Here is a 23,115-nt window from a genome sequence, read left to right as displayed (position 1 = left end):
TCTTTTCACCAGGTTCTATGCCCCCTACCTCTTGCCAGAACCTTGGGGTCCCTCTCTTCCTCCCACAGAGCTGGAAAACTGGAGCCCGACTCCCCGCCCCCACCTTTTTGAGACGGAGTCTTGCTCTGTCACCCAGACTGGAGTGCAGTGACGTGATCTTGGCTCACTGCAACCTCCACCTCCCCAGTTCAAACAATTCTCATGCCTCAGCCTCCAGAGTAGCTGGGACTACAGGCATGCACTGCTACACCCCACTAATTTTTGTATTTTTAGTAGAAACGGGTTTTCACTGTGTTGGCCAGGCTGGCCTTGAACTCCTGACCTCAAGTCATCCATTCACTTCAGCCTCCCAAAGTGTTGGTATTACAGGCGTGAGCCACCGCGCCCGGCCCCACCCCTTTAATATGAAAGTGATAGTGAATGCATATGGATCACATAGCAGGGTTCAGAGATGGTGCTGAGCCCCTTACATGTACAGTAGGAGGGACTGGGGGAAATGATAGATTTTCAAGATTTCTTAACATCCCAGAGTCACGCTGATGTCTGCAGCCCTGCCAGGAAGAGCCCACTTACTCCATGACCCCTCAGAATTTCACTCTGACTAATCTAATGTCACTGCCTTGTTCCCTCCCCGGCTCCCCCCATTACAGAGTATCTTATGGGTGTTTCAGAGATTTACACAACTGTTACTCTTTTAACACCAAGCCAGCTCGTGTCCCTCCTCTGCTCGGAACGTCCCTCCTTTGCTCGGAAGCTTCACAGGGCTCCTTCCTCACTCAGGGTAAACGCAGAAGTCTTCACCGTGGCCCACCCAGGCCCTAGGAGATCTGCCTCTGTTCCCACTGTGATGTCATCTCCCACCCTCTCGTCCTGGCTCCCTCTGCTGTCATCATGCTGGTCTCCCTGCAGTTCCTCGAAGAGGTGACCTGTCCCTAAGTCAGATCCTGTCCCCTGTCCGGCTGTCCAGTCCCAGGTCAGAGCATTCACATTGCCTGTTCCCTTTACCAAAAATACTCTTTTTGGCCAGGCACGGTTGCTCACGCCTCTAATCCCAGCACTTTGGGAAGCCAAGACAGGCGGATCTTTTGAGGTCAGGAGTTCGAGACCAGCCTGGCCAACACGATGAAACCCTGTCTCTACAAAAAAGTACACAAAATTAGCCAGGCATGGTGGCAGGCGCCTGTAGTCCCAGCTGCTCGGGAGGCTGAGGTGGGAGAATCCCTTGAACCCGGGAGGGGAGGTTGCAGTGAGCCAAGATGGAGACACTGCACTCCAGTCTGGATGACAGCGAGACTCTGTCTCAAAAAAACAAAACAAAACACAACAAAAAACTCTTTTCCAGGCATCCTCCCTATGGCTCACTCCCTCCCCTCCTTCAGGTCTCTGCTCAAATGTTACCTCCTCCAAAAGGCTTTCTTGACCATGCCAACAGCTCCCTCTCCTCACTCCCTACCCTCCTGTTTCTCTCCATAGCACCATCACCACCTGACATCCTGTGTTTGTTTATTGTTCATTCTTCTGCACTAAAACAGAATCTCAAAGCTTCTTATTGCTGCCGTTCCCCCAACACTTAAAACAATGCCTGGCACACAACGGTCAGTTATCTGTTGAATGAATGAACCGTAATTAAATCATTAAATGTGCAACTGTCATGGTGATATGGCTCTCCCATGGGGCTGTGAACCCTGTGAGGACAGGGCCTGGTTACTGCTGTGTCCCCAGCACCACTCGGCACAAGGCACAGAACGGGTGCCCTTGGGAGTGTTTGTTGAATGAATGAATGATGCCAAGTTAAGGTGTATGGACTTCCTCTTGGGGGCATCTGGGAAGGGTTTTTATCAGAGGAATGACAGAGTCCTTTCTGGGTCCTATATCCCTGCCACTTAAAATGTGACCAGGACATCCCCTGGAGCTCGTTAGAAATGCGATTCTAGAAACCCGGGAGCTTCTAAACCAGAATCTGCATTTTCACAAGATCAACCAGGGGATTCATATGCACATGAAGGTTTGAGAAGCAGGGATGTAGAACACCCCAGCCTCCCTCTCAACTCTTGGACTTTGCATGTGCTGTTCCTTCTGCCTGGAGTATGCCCACCTGCTAATGCCTCCTCCAGGAAGCCTGCCCTGATCTCAACCTTATCATTACCTGTTTAATTCCCACCTTCTGCTCCTCACGAGTTCCACGCGGGGAGGGGCCCACCTGTCTTGTTCCCGCTCTGCAGCCCTTCCTCCAGGACGCCCACCCCGATTCACCCTCAGTATTACTTGTTTAATGCCTGTCGACCCTCATACTTGGGAGTTCTTCTGTGGCACCTGCCCCTCCTCTGGGAAGCACGTCCAGACTCCCCCCGTACAACACACAGCCGATGACCGACCCTCACCCCGCTCTTCCCCCTCCCCACCCCGCCGCAGCGAGGGCACGCTGGTGTTCAAACCAGGCGAGACGCAGAAGGAGCTGCGCATCGGCATCATCGACGACGACATCTTCGAGGAGGACGAGCATTTCTTCGTGCGGCTGCTGAACCTGCGCGTGGGCGACGCGCAGGGCATGTTCGAGCCGGACGGCGGCGGGCGGCCCAAGGGGCGGCTGGTGGCGCCGCTGCTGGCCACCGTCACCATCCTGGACGACGACCACGCAGGCATCTTCTCCTTCCAGGACCGCCTGCTGCACGTGAGCGAGTGCATGGGCACCGTGGACGTGCGCGTCGTACGCAGCTCGGGCGCGCGCGGCACCGTGCGCCTTCCCTACCGCACGGTGGACGGCACGGCGCGCGGCGGCGGCGTGCACTACGAGGACGCGTGCGGAGAGCTGGAGTTTGGCGACGACGAGACCATGTGAGCACGCCCGAGGCGGCCCGGGGAGGGGCGGGGCTTCGGAATGGGCGAGGCCTGATGGGGCTCAGGGGCAGGGCCTGGGTGAGCCATGCCCACATAGTGGGCGGGTCTTGGTTGGGCCTCGGGAGGGGAGGGCCTGCGTGGCCGTGCCCGCAACGTGGGCGGGGCCTGTGACCCATGCCCACGACATGGGCGGGGCTTCACTGAACAGCTGGGCCCTCAGGAGGGTAGAGGCCTGAGTGAATCGTTCTCCAAAGTGGGCTTGGCCTCGGGAGGGGCGGGGCCTAGGTGTGCTGTGTCTACCACGTGGGCGGGGCCTGGTGGGGTTGTGACTGTGAAATGAAGAGGCGAGGCCTAGAAGGGCGGCCGGACAGGTGAGAAGAGGGCCCCAAGGAGGAAGGGTGGACGAGGTGAGGAGAGATGGGACGGGGCCTGGGGAGAGAGGTGTGGGGCCTTAATTGGTAGCTCGTGGAGTGTGTCCTGAAGAAGAGTGCCCAGGGAGATGTGGGGAGAGGCCTGTGGAGATGAGACGCTGTCGGTGGCTGTGGAGAAGGGGCGGGTCCAGGGCGATGGGTGGGGTCTGGGTTTGGACATGCGACATCAGGAAATGGGAAAATGGATGTGGGCTGCGGAAGCAGGCGGGGCCTAACAAGATGGGTGGGGCCTGGGGGCGCGGAGCTAGGGAAGGGGTGGGGCTTCTGGATATGAGGAAGAACCTGGGGAAATAGCGGGGCACCTAACGCGAATCTGGGCGAGGATTTGGGAAAAGATGGTGCCGGAATCTGGGGGCCTGGGAAGGCAGGGCAGGGCCTGGGGAGACACTGGGGAGCCTGAGAGCTGGGATTTAGGAAAATGGGGTCTGGGGAGGTGGGCTGGCTGGATACACTCAGACACACACATGTAGACAGACGTTTACAGATTGGACACAAAGCCATTTATACGCACCACACACACATAGACACACACGGCAGGGCCAGGCGTGGTGGTCAACACCTGTAATCCCAGCGCTTTGGGAGGACGAAGCAGGAGGATCATTTGAGGCCAGGAGTTTGAGAGCAACCTGGGCAACATAGCAAGACTCCTACTCTAAAAATAAATTTTCTAATTAGTGGTGGCGCATGCCTGTAGTGCCAGCACTTTAGGAAACTGAGGCGGGAGGATGGCTTGAGCCTTGGAGTTGGAGATCAGCCTCTACTCTGCTAAAAATTGTTTAAAATTAGCTGGGCATGGTGGTGTGCACTTGTAGTCCCAGCTACTTGGGAAGCCAAAGCAGGAAGATGGCTTGAGCCCACGAGTTAGGTGCTGTAATGAGCTGTGATCACCCACTGCACTCCAGCCTGGGCGACACAGTGAGACCCTGTCTCAAAAAAAGAAAAAAAAAACACGCAGACACACATAAAATCACGGACACGTACACTAAATTATTAAGTCAGGGCTGTTCTCACGCCCAGATCCCTGGCCACCCCTTACACAGGTGACCGAGTGTCCCCCAATGTGTACCTGAAGCCTCACATTCCCCCACCCCCCTGCCCAGGATGCAGGCAGCGCCTGCCCCTCCTCTGCCCGCTCTCTTCCGCCCCCGCATGCCCGTCTGTCTCCCTCCTCCGTGCCGCCCACGCGCCTCCTACTCAAGCGGAGTCCCCACCGCGCTCCCCCTCCCTCCTCCTCCCAGCCTCTGCGCTTCCGCCTCGGGCAGCACTCAGCTTCTCACTGCTCTCGCTGTCTCTCCGTCTCTCCCTCTGCATCTCTGCATCTCTCACTCCCTGGGCTGTCTCTCTCTGGGTCTCTGCGTCTCTGTTCATCTGCGGCTGTCTGTCCCCAGCACCTCGCTCTCTGACTCAGCTTATATTTCAGGCACACTCCACACCTTTCCTTCTCTCTCTCTGTCTGGCTTGGTCTCTGTCTGAGGGTTGTTGAGAACTTGGGTTGGGGGCTGCGAGAGGCACCATCCCAGACCCCTCTCTCACACCAAGAGATGGGGGAATGGAGAGTTTTCTTTCTGCTTTTTCCGGTCCTTCTTATAATCCAACCTGCTTCCCTCCTGCTGCTGCAACCTTACGGCCCTGTCCTCCCCCACACGGCTTCCCCAGGCTGGGACACCCTCTGTCCCCCACCCCCACAAGCTCCCAGCTGTGGCTTCAGAAGACAGAGAACAGGAGGCTAATTAGTGTTTAGGGAAACTCTTCCTTCCTCTGATGGGCAGGCACTAATTAGAGGCGCTTTGAAGCAGCTGGGCTGGAGATGGAGGAGAGACACCCAGAGATGGGGTGGCAGGGAGAGCATGAGAGACACAGAGACAGAGACACAGAGATAGACACAGGGAAAGCTGAAGACAGAATAACAGAACTGGAGAGAGAAACAGAGACAGAACAGAGAGAGACACAGAAAGACAGGAACTTAGAGGTCGGGCGCGGTGGCTCATGCCTGTAATCTCAGCACTTTGGGAGGCCAACACGGGTGGATCATCTGAGGTCAGGAGTTCGAGACCAGCCTGACCAATATGATGAAACCCCGTCTCTACTAAAAATACAAAAATTAGCCAGGCGTGGTGGCATGCACCTGTAATCCCAGCTACTCGGGAGGCTGAGACAGGAGAATCGCTTGAACCCAGCAGGCGAAGGTTGTTGTGAGCCGAGATCACGCCATTGCACTCTGGCCTGGGCAACAAGAGCGAAACTCCATCTCCCACCCACCCCCCCACCCCCCGAAAAAAAGGAAGAGACACAGAGACAGAGATGCTTCAAGAGAGGGAGAGAGGTGGATATTGAAAGCTGAGATGGAGGGAGACTGAAAGGCAGAGAGATGGAGAGGCGATAAAGACACTCATGGAGGAGAGAGACTGACCCAGGGAAGGAGAGGTTCTCACGATGCTGCAGAGAGAAAAGGGAGTTTGGGTCAGTGAGAGACAGGATGAGGAGACTGGGTCTGAGATCAGAGACTGGCAGGGGAGAAGGGCAGGAGAGTGGAGTTTTCAGGAAACAAGGGGGCAGGCTGGGGAAGAAATCTGCTTCCTTTGATCTCAGGAAGTCCTGCCTTGGTCTAGCTCGAGTCCCTCTTGCTGTTTCCTGCGCGCTGGGTTTCTCCTGCATCTGGGTCCCCTGAGGGTGCGCCTGCCAGGCGCAGTTGACGTGCCTGTCACTGCACGTCAGTCACTGTGTGTCAGCGGATCGCAGCGTGTCTGCAAGAGTGAGCGACAGAGGTGTGTGTGTCACCCTGTCAGCATGTCACTGTGTCAGCAGCTGTCTGTGTGTGTCAGGGTGTGTGAGGAGCATGTCTCGGGAGACCCTCCCTCCTCGCCGGCCCCAGCATTTCAGCACCGCGGACAGCTCACAGCCCACGCCGAGGTCGGGGGCGGCCCTTTCTTTCCACCCACAGAAAATTGAAAATATCCTGAAACCAGGAGGGTGGAGGTGGGCGGATGTCCCCACATGGCCGTCTTGTGTGCGCCTGTCCTTGCGCGGGTGTCGCTGTGTCTTGTGCGTGTTTGTGTGTTGAGATGCGTCTTTTGAATGACTGCGTGATTGAAACTCTTCTGCTTGAAGTGTGTTGACTTTTGTTACTCCATTCTTTAGACTCTGAAAGACAGAGACAGGGAGAGAAGAATCCAGATAAAGAAGGGCGGGCCAGGTGCTGTGGCTCACACCTGTAACCCCAGCACTGGGGAGGCCAAGGTGGGAGGATCACTTGAGGCCAGGAATTCAAGACCAGCCTGGGCAACATAGTGAGATCCTGTCTCTATAAAAAATTTAAAAGTAGCCAGGTGTGGTGGCACACGCTTATATTTCCAGCTACTTAGGAGGCTGAGGTGGGAGAATTGCTTGAGCCCTGGAGATCAAGGCTGCAGTGAGCCATGATTATGCCACTGCACTCCAGCCTGGGCAACAGAGCGAGACTTTGTTTCAAAAAAAGGGAGAGCAGAGAGATGAGAAGAGACTGAGACAGAGAACGGAGAGAGTCAGAGTCAGAGAGAGAGACTGCTGGAGAGTCAGAGAGACAGAGTCAGAGATGGAGAGATAGACCCAGAGAAGCTGAGAGAGGCAGAGAGAGAAAAGAAGATGGAAAATGTAGGGACAGAGATGCAGAGAGGCACTGAAGGAAGTAAACAGAGACACCAAGAGGCGTCAGGAGTTAGATACAAGGTAGGAGCGTCTACGTGGTACCACAGTGAGGGGCTGCAGGGTGGCGATGTCGCCAAGGCTGTGGTGGGGGAGTCGTGCTAACTGACGGGCATCTGGTCCATGCAGTCTTGCCACTGCAGTGGGAATGGCTGTAGGGTGTGATGGCGTGTGGGTGTGGGCGGTGTGATCGGCTGTGCTTCCTCGATTGGGTGACTGTGTGGGCTGGGTGTTTGTGTTTCTGGGTTCTGGGGCCAGGCCTTGTGGGACTACATGGTTCCTACAGCCTAAAGAGTTGCCAGTGGCAAAGCTGTGGGCATTCTGGGTTTGTGGGTCTTTGGGGTCGAGGGGCGTGGGTTGTGTGCCTGAAGGTGACAGGTAACTTCTGGCTGTTTCCTGCCACCCCCTGGTTACCATAGGAGCAGAGATGCTGAGAAAATCAATTAGCATCAGCACTTGGTTAACTCTCCAAATCTGGTTGGGACAGAGAGCAGGAAGCTGAGGGTTTTCTGTGCTGAAGGATTGGAGTTAGCAAAATATGCATGGAGGGTGTGCTTCATGCCAGGGACTGTTCTGGGTGTTGGAGATAAAACAAAAAACATAAATGAACTTACCTGGGGGAACTTAAATTTAAAGATGGGGAAGCAAATGGTAAATGACGAACAATAAACTAAATAAATGTTAGAGGGTGTTAGAAGGTGATATTTAAAAAAGACAGGCCAGGTGCCATGGCTCACATCTGTAATCCCAGCACTTTGGGAGGCCAAGATGGGAGGATCACTTGAGGGCAGGAGTTCAAGACCAGCCTGGGCAATGTGGTGAGACCCCATCTCTACAAAAAATAAAAAATTAACTGAGCATGGTGGTGTATACCTGTAGTCCCAGCTACATGAGAGGCTGAGGCAGGAGGATCGCTTGATCCCAGGACTTTGAGGCTGCATCGAGCTATGATTACACCACTGCACTCCAACCTGGGTGACACAGCAAGATCTTGTCTCCAAAAATAATAATAAATACATTAAAAAGAAAGACAACAGAGCAGTATAAGGGAGTGCTGGAGGGGGAGCATTGAGGGATTTCACTATTAAATAAGATGGAAGAAGTGGGCCTCATTGAGAAGGTGAAGTTTGAATGAAGAACTGAGGAAGGGAGCCTGGGGGAAGAGTGTTCTAGGCAGAGGGAACAGCCAGTGCAAAAGCCCTGAGGCATGAGCAGGCCTGGCTTGTTCAAGGAATAGCAAGGAGGCCAGAAAGGGAATGAGTGCTAGATTGCAGGGGGTCTTGTGGGCCATTCTAAGGACTTTGACTTTCATTCTGTGAGAGATAGGAGCCTTGCAAATGTTTTGCACAGGGGAGGAACGCGGTCTGACTTTGGTTCTATCAGGATCACTCTGGCTGCTCTTGAAAGAACAGACTGTGGGCGGTGAGGCTGAAGCATGGGATTGTTTAGCAGGCAACTAGTAATCTAGGTAGGAGATCATAGTGGCTGGGCTGGAGTGCAGGGGTTAACAGTTTGGATTCTGACAGTTGTAAGTTCAAATCCTGTCTCAACCATGAGCTCATACCGCTTTGCTTTTTTTTATTATTATTATTATTTTTTGAGATGGTGTCTCGCTCTGTTGCCAGGCTGGAGTGCAGTGGCATGATCTCAGCTCACTGCAACCTCCACCTCCCAGGTTCAAGCAATTCTCCTGCCTCAGCCTCCCAGGTAGCTGGGGTTACAGGCATGTGTCACCACACCCAGCTAATTTTTGTATTTTTAGTAGAGAGTTTCACCATGTTGGACAGGATGGTCTCGATCTCTTGACCTCGTGATCCGCCCGCCTCGGCCTCCCAAAGTGCTGGGATTACAGGCGTGAGCCACCGTGCCCGGCCTATTTTTAAAAATAAATTCTTTAATACAAATAGAGATGGGATCTCAATATATTGCCCAGGCTGGTCTTGAACTCCTGGCCTCAAGCAACCCTCCCTCCTCAGCCTCCTAAAGTTCTGGGATAAGAGGCATGAGCCACCGCACCCAGAATGCTTTACTTTAATCAGACTCAGCTTCCTCACCAGTGCCTGGTTTTGTTTCTGTCAAATGGGGATGATAATAGAGCCTTCCTCCCTGCGTGGTGGTGAGAAGTAAATGAGATTGTGGAGTCTGGGACAGAGGAGGTGCTTGGAAAACTGGGTGGCTGCCAGGAGGGTTGCCTGGTGAGTCTGGGGAGGGGGCCTTACAGTGAGTGTTCTGCCTCCCCCTTGCCCCCTGCACAGGAAAACTCTTCAGGTGAAGATAGTTGATGACGAGGAATATGAGAAAAAGGATAATTTCTTCATTGAGCTGGGCCAGCCCCAATGGCTTAAGCGAGGGATTTCAGGTGAGGGGTGACCAGTGGGCTGTGGGAGAAGTAAGGGGTCCAGGGTCGGGGGACTTTCAGGGGCTCAATTGCAGGCACTCCTTAAAGCTCGTGGACCTGAGCTTCGTGGGGAACTGATCTCACTGTCTGCCTGTCTCTGTCTCTCCCCAGCTCTGCTACTCAATCAAGGTGAGTGAAGTCACCTCTGGGCTCTGAGTGGGGAGGAGCCACTGGAAGAGGGCCTGGGGGAGGGTCCCAGCCCCAAAGCTACTCTTCCAGGTTGGGTTTGAGGCAGATTGGAGGTGAGATAAAGGCAGATTCAGGGCTGGGGGACAGTGGGGTCTGGCCTGAGAGTTGGTGGTGCCTGTATGAGTTTGGGATTACAGTTAGCATTTTGGAGGTCAAGATTATGTCTGTAACATGGTGAAACCCCATCTCTTGTAAAGATACAAAAATTACCTGGGTGAGGCCAGGTGCGGTGGCTCACACCTATAATCCTAGCACTTTGGGAGGCCGAGGAGAGTGGATCACCAGAGGTCAGGAGTTAGAGAGCAGCCTGACCAACGTGGTGAAACTCTGTCTCTATTAAAAATACAAAATTAGCCAGGCCTGATGGCACACGACTGTAATTCCAGCTACTCAGGAGGCTGAGGCAGGAGAATCGCTCGAACCCGGGAGGTGGAGGTTGTGGTGAGCTGAGATCGCGCCATTGCACTCCACGCTGGGGAACAAGAACGAAACTCTGCCTCAAATAAAAAAAAAAATTAGCTGAGTGTGATAACAGGCATCTGGAATCCCAGCTGCTTGGGAGGCTGAGGCAGGAGAATCGCTTGAACCCGGCAGGCAGAGGTTGCAGTGAGCCAAGATTGTGCCACTGCACTCCAGCCTGGGCAACAGAGCAAGACTCCATCTCAAAAGAAAAAAAAAAGATTATGTCTGTAATCAGGGTTGTAAGTCATACAGTCAGATCTGGGTTTGTGAGAGTGAGGTCAGAGAGAATCCAGTTTGGGGTTGATTAGGAGTGAGGTGGGGTTTGGATTGGAGATCGGGGTTAGGACCGTGTTAAGGTGAGAGTCACAGTGGAGGTTCTTTCCTGCTGGTGGGATCAGATTAGAATTAGAGTCAGATTTAGGTCAAAGCTAAAGTTGGACTTTGAGGTGAGTAATAGAGTTTGAGGAATTTAGGTTAGAATTGGGGCCAAGGTCAGAGATTGGAGTAAGAGTTAGGGCTAAGGTCAGTGGCTTGGAGATGGACAAAGTCATTTTGGAGTCAAGATCAGAATTGGGATCCGTGGTTAGGATTAGAGTTAGATTAAAGATTGTATTCGTTGGAGGAAGCAATATAAGCTGCTATAACAAACTGACCCACAAGTCCCAGGGGCTTAACACAATAAAAGTTATTTATTGACTGGGCACAATGCCTCATGCCTGTAATCCCAGCACTTTGAGAGGCCCAGGCGGGCGGATCACTTAAGGTCAGGAGTTCAAGACCAGCCTAACCAACATGGTGAAACCCTGTCTCTACTAAAAATACAAAAATTAGCCGGGCATGGTGGTGGGCACCTGTGATCCCACCTACTCAGGAGCCTAAGGCAGGAGAATCACTTGATCCTGGAAAGTGGAGGTTGCAATGAGCCGAGATTGTGCCACTGCACTCCAGCCTGGGTGACAGAGCAAGACTCCATCTCAGAAAAGTAAGAAAGAGAGAGAGGGAGGGAGGGAGGGAGGGAGGGAAGGAAGGAAGGAAGGAAGGAAGGAAGGAAGGAAGGAAGGAAGGAGGGAGAAGAGAGAAAAAAAGTTATTTCTTGCTCAGGCAAAGTTGTTTTTTGTTTCTTTGTTTGTCTTTGTGAGACGGAGTTTCGCTCTCGTTGCCCAAGCTAGAGTGCAATGGTGCGATCTCGGCTCATGGCAACCTCCACCCCCTGGGTTCAAGAGATTCTCCTGCCTCAGCCTCCCGAGTAGCTGGGATTACAGGCACCTGCCACCACACCTAGCTAATTTTTTTGTATTTTTTAGTAGAGATGGGGTTTCACCATGTTGGCCAGGCTGGTCTCGAACTCCTGACCTCAGGTGATCCACCTGCCTTGGCCTCCTAAAGTGCTGGGATTACAGGCATGAGCCACTGTACCTGGCCTCTCAGGCAAAGTTTTACGAGAGTGTTCCTAGTTGGTGGGTGGCTTTCTTCTGCCATGTGGCCATTCCATCTTGTGACTCCACTGTGCCAGGGAGCTTTGGCATTGTGGCTGGGTTTGCTGCTGGTGAACAGGGCAAGAGAGTTTCGAGGCTCACATGGGAGGTTTTCGGGGGCTAAGCCCGGAGGGACTGACCATCACTTCTGCCCACATTCTAGTGTCCATAACTCAGGCCATGGCCACGCCCAGCTGCAAGGGAGGCTGGGAAATGTAGTTCAGCTCTTTGCCCAGGAAGGAGAGGAAACAGGTTCAGGTGAACACACTTCAGCTTCTGCCATGTGGTCAAGCTCCTCATGAGTGATGGTGTCAGAGTTGGGAGTTGGGACTGAGGTTTGAGGTCAGGTGTAGGACTGGAGTTAGATCTGGAGATAGAGTGTGGGATTTGGCTTGGGGTTATTGATGCTCCAGGTTATGGTGAATGTTAGAGTCGGGATTAGGGTTTAGGGCTAGGGTTGTGCTGAGGTCAGATCCAGGGCTGAGGGTTGGGGTTTGGAGTCAGTGTTGATGACAGGCTTCCATTTGGGGCCACGGTGAGAGTCCAGCTCAGAGTTAGGGACCAGAATTAGGGTTGGGCTGCTGCTGGGCTTGGAGTCAGGGGTCAGCATACTTTGGGGAGAGAAGCGAGCTCAGGACCAGGATGTAGGTGGGTCTGGTTCCAAGATTTGTGCCAAAATCGGATGTCCTCCCCTTTCCTTACCACGTCAGCCACACTCTAGGATGTTTCCAGAAACTGGATGTAGAGACCAGGCCTCCCCTATCAGGGTGGCAACGATGATGATAATGTTGGTGATAATAATAAAGATAGTAACATGTATTGAATATTTATTGTGTGCCAGGCACTGTTCTAAGCACTTCACACGAATTAACTCATTTAAGTCTCACAACCACCCCATGAGGTAGGTACTAATTATTGTGCCCGTTTAACAGGTATGAAAACTAAGGCACAGAGAGGCTCAGGCATTGCCTAAGGTCTCACAGCCTCCACCATACGAACCCCAGAGCCCACCAACTAAAGATCATGAACCAACCCTTGGGAGCTGGACCTCAGGGTTGAAGGAGACGCTGGTCAGGTGGGAGGCTGGGAGGAGTCACCAAGGAGCTTCCCAGAGGAGAACAGATAGGCTTTCTCTAACTATGGGGACAGGTAGTAAAGGCGTCACAGGCCCAATTAGGTAGGTCTCCCAGGAGTCTAACCCCCATCCCTCATGCTGCAGGGGATGGGGACAGGAAGCTAACAGCCGAGGAGGAGGAGGCTCGGAGGATAGCAGAGATGGGCAAGCCAGTTCTTGGGGAAAACTGCCGGCTGGAGGTCATCATCGAGGAGTCATATGATTTTAAGGTGATTTTCCGGGGCCTCACCTTCCTGGAGTCCAGCCTGGTTCATTTCCTTGGGGAGGGTCCGGAAAGCGGGGAGCCACAAGGTTCCTAAGATCAGGCCAAAGAAGGGTCCCACGTCAGGACCACGGACAGCACATGCCTCCCTTTTCCTTGCTTGCCTTCAGAACCGGGGTGTGGAAAGTTGAGGACCCCTGGGCACAGGCTGTGAGCCCCCGACCCAGGACCCAACATGGAGCTTCCCTGGTTCGCTCAGGGGCAGTGACCTCTCCCCCACCCTCTCGTCCCCAGAACACGGTGGATAAACTCATCAAGAAAACGAACTTGGCCTTGGTAATTGGGACCCATTCATGGAGGGAGCAGTTTTTAGAGGCAATTACGGTGAGCGCAGGTAAGTGGGGAGGGAGGAGAAAGAAGAGAGAAAGATGGAGAGACAGAGACACAGGGAAAGGGGGAGAAATGAATGGAGAGACAGGCACAAAGATAAAGAAACAGGCCGGGCGCGGTGGCTCATGCCTGGAATCTCGGCGCTTTGGGAGGGTGAAGCGGGAGGATTGCTTGAGGCCAGGAGTTTGAGGCTGCAATGAGCCATGATCGTGCCTCTGCACTCCAGCCTGGGCAACAGAGCAAGACCCTGTCTCTATAAAAAAATACAAGCAGGAGAGACAGACACACAGAAATACACAGGGAGAATCAGAGAGACATGGAGAAGACATGAGACAGAAGGAACGGTGCAAACTGAAATGGGCCGGGGAGAGGGAGAGGCAGGTAGATGAGGATACAGAAAGGGCAGAGAAGGGAGAGGCGGTGGCTGGAGCGGCTGGGAGGGTTTGTGTTTGGCTCTGGGCTGAACCGGGAGGGTTCCCAGCCTGGGCTTTCTCCCAGCGTCAGGCATCAGGAGGGTGGGAACAGATTAAATGGCGTGGCCACCCCAGAGAGAGCCTGGGTTCCTCCGTTGCCCTGGAGACAGTCGCCAGGGCACCGAGCTCTTTCCCACCTGCTCGGGTCACCACCCTCCTTGGCCTCAGACAGGCCCACACTGCCCCCTTGTGGCTAGAAACACTACGACACTTGTACCCACGGATGGTCTTGGAAGCCAACACTGGCCCTTTGTGATATGGATTGGGGAGACTGAGGCTCAGAGACAGAGGAGGGAGTGGCCTGAAGTCCCACAGGGAGTCCAGAAAAGGCCCGAGGTCAGAGCTCAGGGCTTCAATCTCTTACATAACATCAGGGTTAAGGCCCCAGCTCTTGGGGACTGAAGGCGTACATGGAATTGTGGTTGCAAAGAAACTGGGCGAGCAGGATCCAAAGAAACCAGGCTTAAGGGGATGGGAAAATACAAGGCAGCAGTCCTAGAAACACCAGACTGTTTGCCCAGTAGAAACAAAGTGGCATCTCCCTCTGAAGCCACATTCTTCTGACATACTTCTGAGGGATCTTCTGGGCCCGACCCTATGTGAGACATTGCCAGGGACACAGAAGTGATTTCTGGCCCTGTCATGGAGCTTACAGCCCAGTGCAGGAGACAGACATATCACAAGACAGAGACAACCCAGAGTAGGCAGGGCTGGGATGGGAGACCCGGAGGAAAGCCCTGATGCGGTTCCTAACCCAGCCTGAAAGTCAGGGAGGGCTTCCTGGAGGGGGTGGCTTCCCAGCTGAGTCTTCAAATGGGAAAAGATGTCAGCCAGGAGGAGGGAGAAGACAGGGAGAGTGTTTCAGGCAGAGGGAGAGCCAAGCACAGAAGCCCTGGAGTGTGCGAGATTATGGCACATTTTTTGGGTGGGTGCCTGGTGTTGGGCGGGAGGAAGAGGTACCAGGATGAGGCTGGAAATCAGCACATTTCCACACTGCTCCTTGTGGAGCACAGTAGGGAGCTTGGGTGGCATTTGAACACACTGGGGAGCCATGGAGGGTTTTGAATGGGGGAAGCCCCTGGGGCTAGAGAGAGCTTGTGGGAGGAAAGTGGAGAGGGTGTGGGTAGAGGCTGTAGACACTAGCAGTAGAGGCTGGGTGCGGTGGCTCACGCCTGTAATCCCAGCACTTTGGGAGGCCGAGGCAGGTGGATCACCTGAGGTCAGGAGTTCGAGACCAGCCTGACCAACATGGAGAAACCCCGTCTCTACTAAAAATACAAAATTAGCCGGGCATGGTGGCCTGCGCCTGTAATCCTAGGTACTCAGGAGGCTGAGGCAGGAGAATCGCTTGAACCTGGGAGGCAGAGGTTGCGGTGAGCCGAGATAGCACCATTGCACTCCAGCCTGGGCAACAAAGCGAAATTCCGTCTAAAAAAAAAACAAAAAAAAAAAACGAAGAAAAGAAACTAGCAGGAGACGGACCCTGCAGAGGCTCCTTTGAGGTTCATTCCACGAACAATGGGGAGATGGCAAGGGGCTCTTTGAGCTTCGGAGCATTTCCTCTGGGGACTTAGTGGAGACGGAGGATGAGGCGGAACTGAAACGAGGTGTGAGGTGGTGGTCGTAGAGACCCAGCGTACATCGCGCTGTGGGTTTATAGAAACCAGGTGGTTAGATCAGGTGATTAGATCGGAGTGGAGGAAGAATAACAACATAACAATAATAATAACAGTAATAATAATCCTGATTATGACAACGGTGACCCTATTATGTCTTTTTTTTTTTGAGATATGTAGTCTCTGTCGTCCAGGCTGGAGTGTAGTGGTGTGATCTCGGCTCACTGCAGCCTCCTCAGCCTCCTCCTCCTGGGTTCAAGCGATCCTCCTGCCTCAGCCTCCTGAGTAGCTGGGATTACAGGCACCCACCACCATGTCTGGCTAAGTTTTGTATTTTTAGTAGAGATGGGGTTTCACCATGTTGGCCGGGCTGGTCTTGAACTCCTGACCTCAAGTGATCTGCCCACATCCGCCTCCCAAAGTGCTGGGATTACAGGTGTGAGCTACTGTGCCCAGCTGACCCTATCGTGTCTTGAGTGCCAGGCATGGTTGGAAATTTATTTCCTGTGTGAACTCATTTTAATTAATGTATCCTCAGTGTCTGGATCAGAGCTTGGTCACTTTGCACTTTGTCCAGCACGTGCCTTTTGGTTCTTTGCTGTGCGAGCACAGAGCTGCTGGAGGGGTGAGGGAGAAGGGTAGTCCTCACTCCCTTAGGAGATGAGTCGGGTCCCATCTTGCACGCAGAGCTTTTGTACTTCCTTTACCTCCCTTCCTACTGTAAGCTCCTTGCGGGCTGGACTGGGCATGGAGCATCTTTGAATTTCCCCCAGGCACCAAAAAAGGCCTTCAGTCTTAACAATCGAAACAACAGTAATAACGCTGGAGGTGTCCGAGACCGTTGACAGCACTTTACATGAACCAACTCATTCTGTCATCACAAGTTTCCCATGAAGCAGGTCCAATTATTTATCACAGATAGGCACCCAGAAGCGCAGAGAGGTGAGGACACTGATTCAGGATCACACAGTGGATCCAGGGTTGGACACCAGAGAGGTGACTTCAGAGTGACAGGCATAACCACGAGCCTCCCTGTAGAGGGGAGCAGCTGGGGAAGTCAGCTGAGGCCAGAGTCTGCAGAATGCCAAGCCTAGGCGTGTGGGCCTGGGTTTGAAGGTAGTACAGAACCAAGGAAGGATTTGAAGCAGGGCAGGCAGAAGCCTCAACTGACATAGTGATGCAGTAATAGCAGCCACCTCCCTCCCAAAGAGCGTGGCCTCCCTGCTCTGACCTCAGCCATGTCTTACATCAGTTAGGGATGCATTCAGCAGTGACTGGTCAGGAGCTACGTTCGTTCTCATGAGCATCCTTCCAGATGTAATGCGTGCTACACACAAGTGTGGTCATTGATTCTCATTCATTGCTTTATACTAATCAGCTTAGGGTGAGGTAAACAAAACACTGCCTTAGGGCTTTCAGGTTATAAAAGCCACTGCAGGTCGGCTGGGCACAGTGGCTGACACCTGTAATCCCAAAACTTTGGGAGGCCTAGGAGGGCAGATCACTTGAGGCCAGGAGTTTAAGGCCAGCCTGGCCAACATGGCGAAATCCCATCTCTAGTAAAAATACAAAAAAATCAGCCAGGTGGGGTGGTGCACACCTGTGATTCCAGCTACTCAGTAGACTGAGGCATGAGAATCACTCGAACTCAGGAGGCGGAGGTTACAGTAAGCTGAGATCACACTACTGCCTCGGTAACGGAGGGAGGCTCTGTCTCAAAAAAAAAAAAAAAGTCACTGCAGGTCAAAAGCTGGTCAAATTAGGTCACGATAGGTGATACAGCTCTAAGCATGAGGCATCATTTACAAAGCTCAGAAAACACATCTGTAACCCAATGCCCATATCAGGAAAGCCAGGGCTTTCCAGAAACCCTCTGTTTATATCTCATTGGCAGACTGGTCAGATAGTCACTCACAGGAGGAATTCTGGCAAAACAAGTATTTAGCCAGGGACATGGCAACTGCCAACTGCAAGGGATTCTGGGAAAGTGAATACCGTATTTTTATCTGAGGCCATAGCTGTTGCTAGTCTCAAGGGATTCTAGGAAAGTGATTAATTTTGGCTGGGTATATAGCCCTCTAGCTGCAAGGGATTCTGGGAAAGTGAGTACATTTAGTGGAGACTGTGGCTCTGGTTAGCTGCAGTGAATCTGAGGAAGTGAATACTTCTAGCTGTGGACTGGCTTTCAGCAGCTGTGAAGGCTTCTGGGAAAATGAATAATTTTAGCTAGGGGTATGGCTGTCCCTGGCAGCAAACGGTCTTGGGGAACTGGATATTTTTAGCTGGGCAGATGTGGCTTCCTCTAGCTTCAAGGGATTCTGGGAAAGTAACTGTTTTTAGCATTGACTTGGCCACATTTAGGTGCAAGCAGTTCCGGGAAACTAAATATTTTTCACCTGGGTCCATTCATGCTCCTAGCTTCAAGGGATTCTGGGAAAGTAATGGGTTTTAGCTGCTGACTTGGCCACATTTAGGTGCAAGGGATTCTGGGAAAATAAATATTTGTCACCTGGGCCCATTCACACTCCTAGCTTCAAAGGATGCAGGGAAAGTAACTGTTTTTAGCTGCTGACATGGCCACACTTAGGTGCAAGGGATTCTGGGAAAGTAAAATTTTTTTACCTGGAGTCAGTCATGCCCCTAGCTCCAAGGGATTCTATGGAAGTAACTGTTTTTACTGCTGACTTAGCCATATTTAGATCCAAAGGATTCTGGGAAAGTAAATATTTTTCACCTGGGCCCAATCAAGCTCCTAGCTTCAAGGGATTCTGGGAAAGTAACTGTTTTTAGCAGTTGACTTGGCCACATGTAGGTGCAAGGGATTCTGGGAAAGAAGTTCATTCAATGGAACTTGCTGTCAGGAAGTTAGACAAAATGGGGCCTCTGTAGGCAAGGAAGGAAGTCTGAGTGTATGCCCCAGCTGGGTCATGTGCCCACAGGGGACGAGGAGGAGGAGGAGGACGGGTCCCGGGAGGAGCGGCTGCCGTCGTGCTTTGACTACGTGATGCACTTCCTGACGGTGTTCTGGAAGGTGCTCTTTGCCTGTGTGCCCCCCACCGAGTACTGCCACGGCTGGGCCTGCTTTGGCGTCTCCATCCTGGTCATCGGCCTGCTCACCGCCCTCATTGGGGACCTCGCCTCCCACTTCGGCTGCACCGTTGGCCTCAAGGACTCTGTCAATGCTGTTGTCTTCGTTGCCCTGGGCACCTCCATCCCTGGTAACACCCTGGGAGACTTTGGTGGGGTAGGATCTCAGATGAGCCAGGCAGGGGCAACACAGGATCCTGCCGAAATGAGGTGGGTGGAGTCACACAGCGCCCATGTGGTGGGTCTCAGAGAAATACGGAGGTGGGGCATAATAGAAGCCAGGCAGCGGGTCCCCTAGGTGCAAGATGTGAATTGAATCCTCCCCAAAAGCACCCAGGTAGAAGGTCCCATAAAACTAAGGTAGCAGGAAATGCTAGAAACCAGACAAAGGATTTCATAGAGAGAAGGTGGCAGGGTGGGGAAGAGACAGCTGTGGGGAGAGGGGTTCCTAGGAAGACGGAGGGGACTGTCAGAGAAGCCGATCAGTGGGTTCCATAGAAACAAGCTGTTGATGCCCCATCCCGCAAGAAACCAGACAGAAGAGTCCATGGAACTATGTTGGGGGACATGACAGAAACCAGGCCAGTGAACCTCAAAGTTGGTTTTTTTGGTTTTTTTTTTTTTTTTTTTTTTTTTTTTTTTGATGTGGACAGAGTCTCACTCTGTCGCCCAGGCTGGAGTGCAGTGATCTTGTGATCTCGGCTCACTGCAACCTCTGCCTCCCAGGTTCAAGCGATTCTTCTGTCTCAGCCTCCTGAGCAGCTGAGACTACAGGCGTGCGCCACCACATCCAGCTAATTTTTACATTTTTAGTAGAGACGGGGTTTCACCATATTGGCCAGGCTGGTCTCGAACTCCTGACCTCGTGATCCGCCCGCCTCGGCCTCCCAAAGTGCTGGGATTACAGGCGTGAGCCACCGTGCCTGGCCAAGCCTCAAAGTTTTAACTAAGATGAGGGGGCAGGTGGGGTGTGGTGGCTCACGCCAGCACTTTGGGAGGCCAAGGCGGGGGCAGGATTGCTTGGGCCCAGGAGTTTGAGACCAGCCCGGGCAACATGGTGAAACCCCGTCTCTACAAAATATACAAAAATTAGCTGGACGTGGTGGCGCATGCCTGTGATCCGAGCTGCTCGGGAGGCTGAGGTGGGAGGATCACCTGAGCTGGGGAAAATGAGGCTGCAGTGAGCCATGATCGCACCACTGTACTCCAGCCTGGGTAACAGAGCAAGACCCTGTCTCAAAACAAAACAAACAAAAAATATAGCCAGGCGCGGTGGCTCACACCTGTAATCCCAGCACTTTGAGAGACCGAGGCGAGTGGATCACCTCAGATCAGGAGTTCGAGACCAGCCTGGCCAACATGGTGAAACCCCGTCTCTACTAAAAACACAAAATCTTAGCAGGGAGTGGTGGGCACCTGTAATCCCAGCTACTCAGAGGCTCCAGCAAGAGAATCGCTTGAACCTGGGAGGCGGAAGTTGCAGTGAGCTGAGATCACGCCACTGCACTCCAGCCTGGGTGACAGAGCAAAACTCCGTCTCGGAGGAAAAAAAGAGAAATCAGGCAGTGAGTCCCACAGAAGAGAATGAATCCCACAGAAAGCAGGCGGCGGGTCCCATAGAAAGCCGGCAGCGGTTCCAGTGGCGAGCAGGCCTAGAGGTGGTGATGGACTTTGCCTCTTGGGTGGGGGTCAGGGGTCTTGAGCCCACACTGCCCGCAGAAAGCAGGCGACGGGGAAAGGCTGGGAGGGGGCAGGCGGATGCCCGCCCCTGTGGGTGGCGGCGCAAAGCCCCTCCGACCTGTATGTCTCTGCCCCGCAGACACGTTCGCCAGCAAGGTGGCGGCGCTGCAGGACCAGTGCGCCGACGCGTCCATCGGCAACGTGACCGGCTCCAACGCAGTGAACGTGTTCCTGGGCCTGGGCGTCGCCTGGTCTGTGGCCGCCGTGTACTGGGCGGTGCAGGGCCGCCCCTTCGAGGTGCGCACTGGCACGCTGGCCTTCTCCGTCACGCTCTTCACCGTCTTCGCCTTCGTGGGCATTGCCGTGCTGCTGTACCGGCGCCGGCCGCACATCGGCGGCGAGCTGGGCGGCCCGCGCGGACCCAAGCTCGCCACCACCGCGCTCTTCCTGGGCCTCTGGCTCCTGTACATCCTCTTCGCCAGCCTGGAGGCGTACTGCCACATCCGGGGCTTCTAGGGCCTCGCGCAGAGACTCGTCCCCACCGCCCGCCCGGGGCTAGGGACTCGGCTGCACCTGCTCTTGGACCCTGGTCTCCTTTTCCCCCCAGACTCGGCCTCCTCTCCTGGGACTCGGCCTCCCTTCTCCGCCCCCTCCCCTGGCTTTGATTGCCCCTGTTCTGTGTCCCCAGTAGCTCAGCCTTCCCTCTTCCTCTCGGGAGCCTCCCCGGTTCCTCCCCTGCGGTGACCCCAACTCCAGCCCATCCTGTTGGTGACCGTCTATATCCCTGGGGAAATTTCCACCCTAGTCCCCTCCCCAGGGAACCACCCCCAGTAACCATTCTGGGGAGTTTAAGGTCTCTCTCCTTGGTCACCCAGCCTGGCTTTGCCCCCAAAGTCTCCCTTCCCCTAGTGACCCCCCCCCCCACTTCACCCCATGTCCCAGAACCTCAGAACCCACCCTCCCTGGGGGACCCTCGAAGGAGGCTGTCAGAGGCCGTCTCAGCTCCCAGCCCTTCCCCCCAGCCCTCAGGGAGCTCCGCTCAGCCCCGGCGGGGAGGAGCGGGTGGGTGTGTGCGCAAGGAGGCCGCACACCTTTCCAATCCCTCCACTCGGGTTCTTGGGAGGACACTCATTCTCCAGGCTCGGAGACGGGAGGGGAGAAGTTTGGGGTTTCAGTCCCAGGGCTTAGCTGGAGGAAGCACATTTTGAACCTGCAACTTCAGACATTCCAGCTCCCCCACTCGCCCTCCACTACCTCTGAGAGCCCAGCCACGCCTTGGAGGGAGGGGCTTGTGTGTGTATATAGTGTGTTTGGGGGAGGGGGGACGCGGGAGGGTGCATGTCTTGGGAAAAGGGGGTGACAGACAACTTTTGAGAGGGCAGCAGACTCCCTCAGCCATGAGAACCAGCTTTGGGGAGGAGGCCGGGAATCAAAGCGAGTCCAGTTGACCTCCCCTGACAATCTGGAAGGTTTATTTTGCCCTCAGTGCCAGCCAATCCGGGCAGGACCCTCGAAGAGGAGACCGAGGGTCCCAGAGGACCAATGCTACAAGCCAGCAAATGCTGCCACATCTCTGCCTGATGGGGGGTGGGGGTGGGTGGGGGGATGGGACTGGGCCAAGGGATCTGGGTGGGTATTTTTAACTTTGGAGGCCTTCCATCTGTCGGTAGGCCATCTGCATTTTCTTACTGTTGATGTTTCCTGCCCAAAGGACACATTTGGGCAGTGCCACCCACTCCTTGGGCCCCTAGGATGACCCAACTACCCCCATAACTTTCTGCTTCCCACAGGTTTTCAGCATTCTATCGTCCTGTTGTGCTCAGCCCCAACATCCCAGACCCGTTACCCACTACCCTTCTCTCCCCCAGCTCATCATCAGTCGCTGTCTCTTTTCTGTGATTTCTGTAAAAGTTGCCATAAAACTTTGAAATTCTGCCTGACAAACAGTCCCGTGGGAAGCTGGGATTCAGGAGGAGGGGGCTAATAAGGTCTCTGACTGAGATTTGGGCAACTGTTAAACCAAGTAATCTGGGTTTTTGCGGCCCGCGGTCGTCTGCGGGACACACCCACATACAGCAGCAGCGCCCGGGTCCAGCCGCCAAGCTCTTCCACTCGCCACGCCACCATCAGTAATGAGCTTCCACTAGCCACGCCCCCATCCGTCAGCCTAGCTCTTCCACTAGCCACACCCCCATCCATCAGTCATGGGCTTCCACTAGCCACGCACCTCCACTCTCCACGCCCCCATTCGTCAGTCGTGGGTTTCCACTAGCCACGTCCCCATTCATCAGCCAAGCTCCTCCACTTGCTACGCCCGCATCCGTCAATTACGGGTTTCCACTAACCACGCCCCCATTTATCAGCCTAGCTCTTCCACTAATCACACCCCCACTTACCAGTCGTGCTTCAGCCACGCCTTCCTGCTTCAATCAGGGGCTTCCACTAGCCACGCCCCCATGCATGAGCCACAAACTGTTTCTCTTTATGGGCATCCTGGGAACACAAAAGAGAGAGACGTTCATTTGCCTGAGCCAAAGAGCTGGGGTTGATGGGGTTTCCTAAATAAAGCAAGTAATTTTCTCAGATCCTACAGGAGGAGGGGTGTGTGTGTGTGTGTGTGTTGTGCCAAAGGACACAGCCTGTGTAAAGGTGTGCAGAGTTGGGAGATAATGGCTTTTTCAGAGCCCTGGAAATGGTTATCATGAACGAGTTATGGGGTGCGTGGGGAGTGAACTTGAGGACAAATCATAAGAGACTTTATCAGCCACTCTAGGGAGCTTGGAATTTATCCTAAGAGTAGAGGGGAGCTTTGCAAGGGGTTTAAGTGGGGGAAGGAGGCAGGCGGTTGATATCACCTGATTTATTTTGAGACGTTCCTCCTGGCTACTGGGGGCTGGGAGACCAGGGACAAGGCTGGAGCAGGGACGGAGGCAGCAGAGGAGGGGAGAGGGGAGTAGGAGGGTGGGAGGGCGATGGTGAGAAGGGAGTGGTTGAGAGAGAGAATGGATGGGGCTGCGTGAGGGAGTTCAGGGAGTGCATCTTGGCAGGAGAGGGGTGG

The 23,115-nt window shown here is 53.9% G+C and overlaps 1 protein-coding gene across 4 annotated transcripts in view; it reads left to right on the top strand.

Moving 5' to 3' along the window:
- SLC8A2 (solute carrier family 8 member A2) overlaps positions 1-22,642 on the top strand; it is a 44,368-nt gene extending 21,726 nt beyond the window's left edge. The window contains exons 4-10 of one of the 4 annotated variants that reach the window (XM_055369851.2): positions 2,413-2,835; positions 9,206-9,309; positions 9,460-9,477; positions 12,694-12,818; positions 13,106-13,205; positions 18,230-18,508; positions 20,197-22,642. In XM_055369851.2, the coding sequence (XP_055225826.1) occupies positions 2,413-2,835; positions 9,206-9,309; positions 9,460-9,477; positions 12,694-12,818; positions 13,106-13,205; positions 18,230-18,508; positions 20,197-20,573 (1,426 nt within the window). In that variant the 3' untranslated portion in view covers positions 20,574-22,642. Of the gene's footprint in view, positions 1-2,412; positions 2,836-3,020; positions 3,246-9,205; positions 9,310-9,459; positions 9,478-12,693; positions 12,819-13,105; positions 13,206-18,229; positions 18,509-20,196 lie in introns of those variants that run through there. The other 3 variants (XM_055369853.2, XM_055369852.2, XM_063701488.1) reach the window with 3 other exon arrangements.
- Positions 22,643-23,115: the final 473 nt, after the last annotated feature.

Source organism: Gorilla gorilla, chromosome 20 (genome assembly GCF_029281585.2).
Source record: "Gorilla gorilla gorilla isolate KB3781 chromosome 20, NHGRI_mGorGor1-v2.1_pri, whole genome shotgun sequence".
Lineage (NCBI taxonomy): Eukaryota > Metazoa > Chordata > Mammalia > Primates > Hominidae > Gorilla > Gorilla gorilla.
Note: the sequence above shows the minus strand (reverse complement) of the source record. Positions and strands in the feature narration are given on the sequence as shown.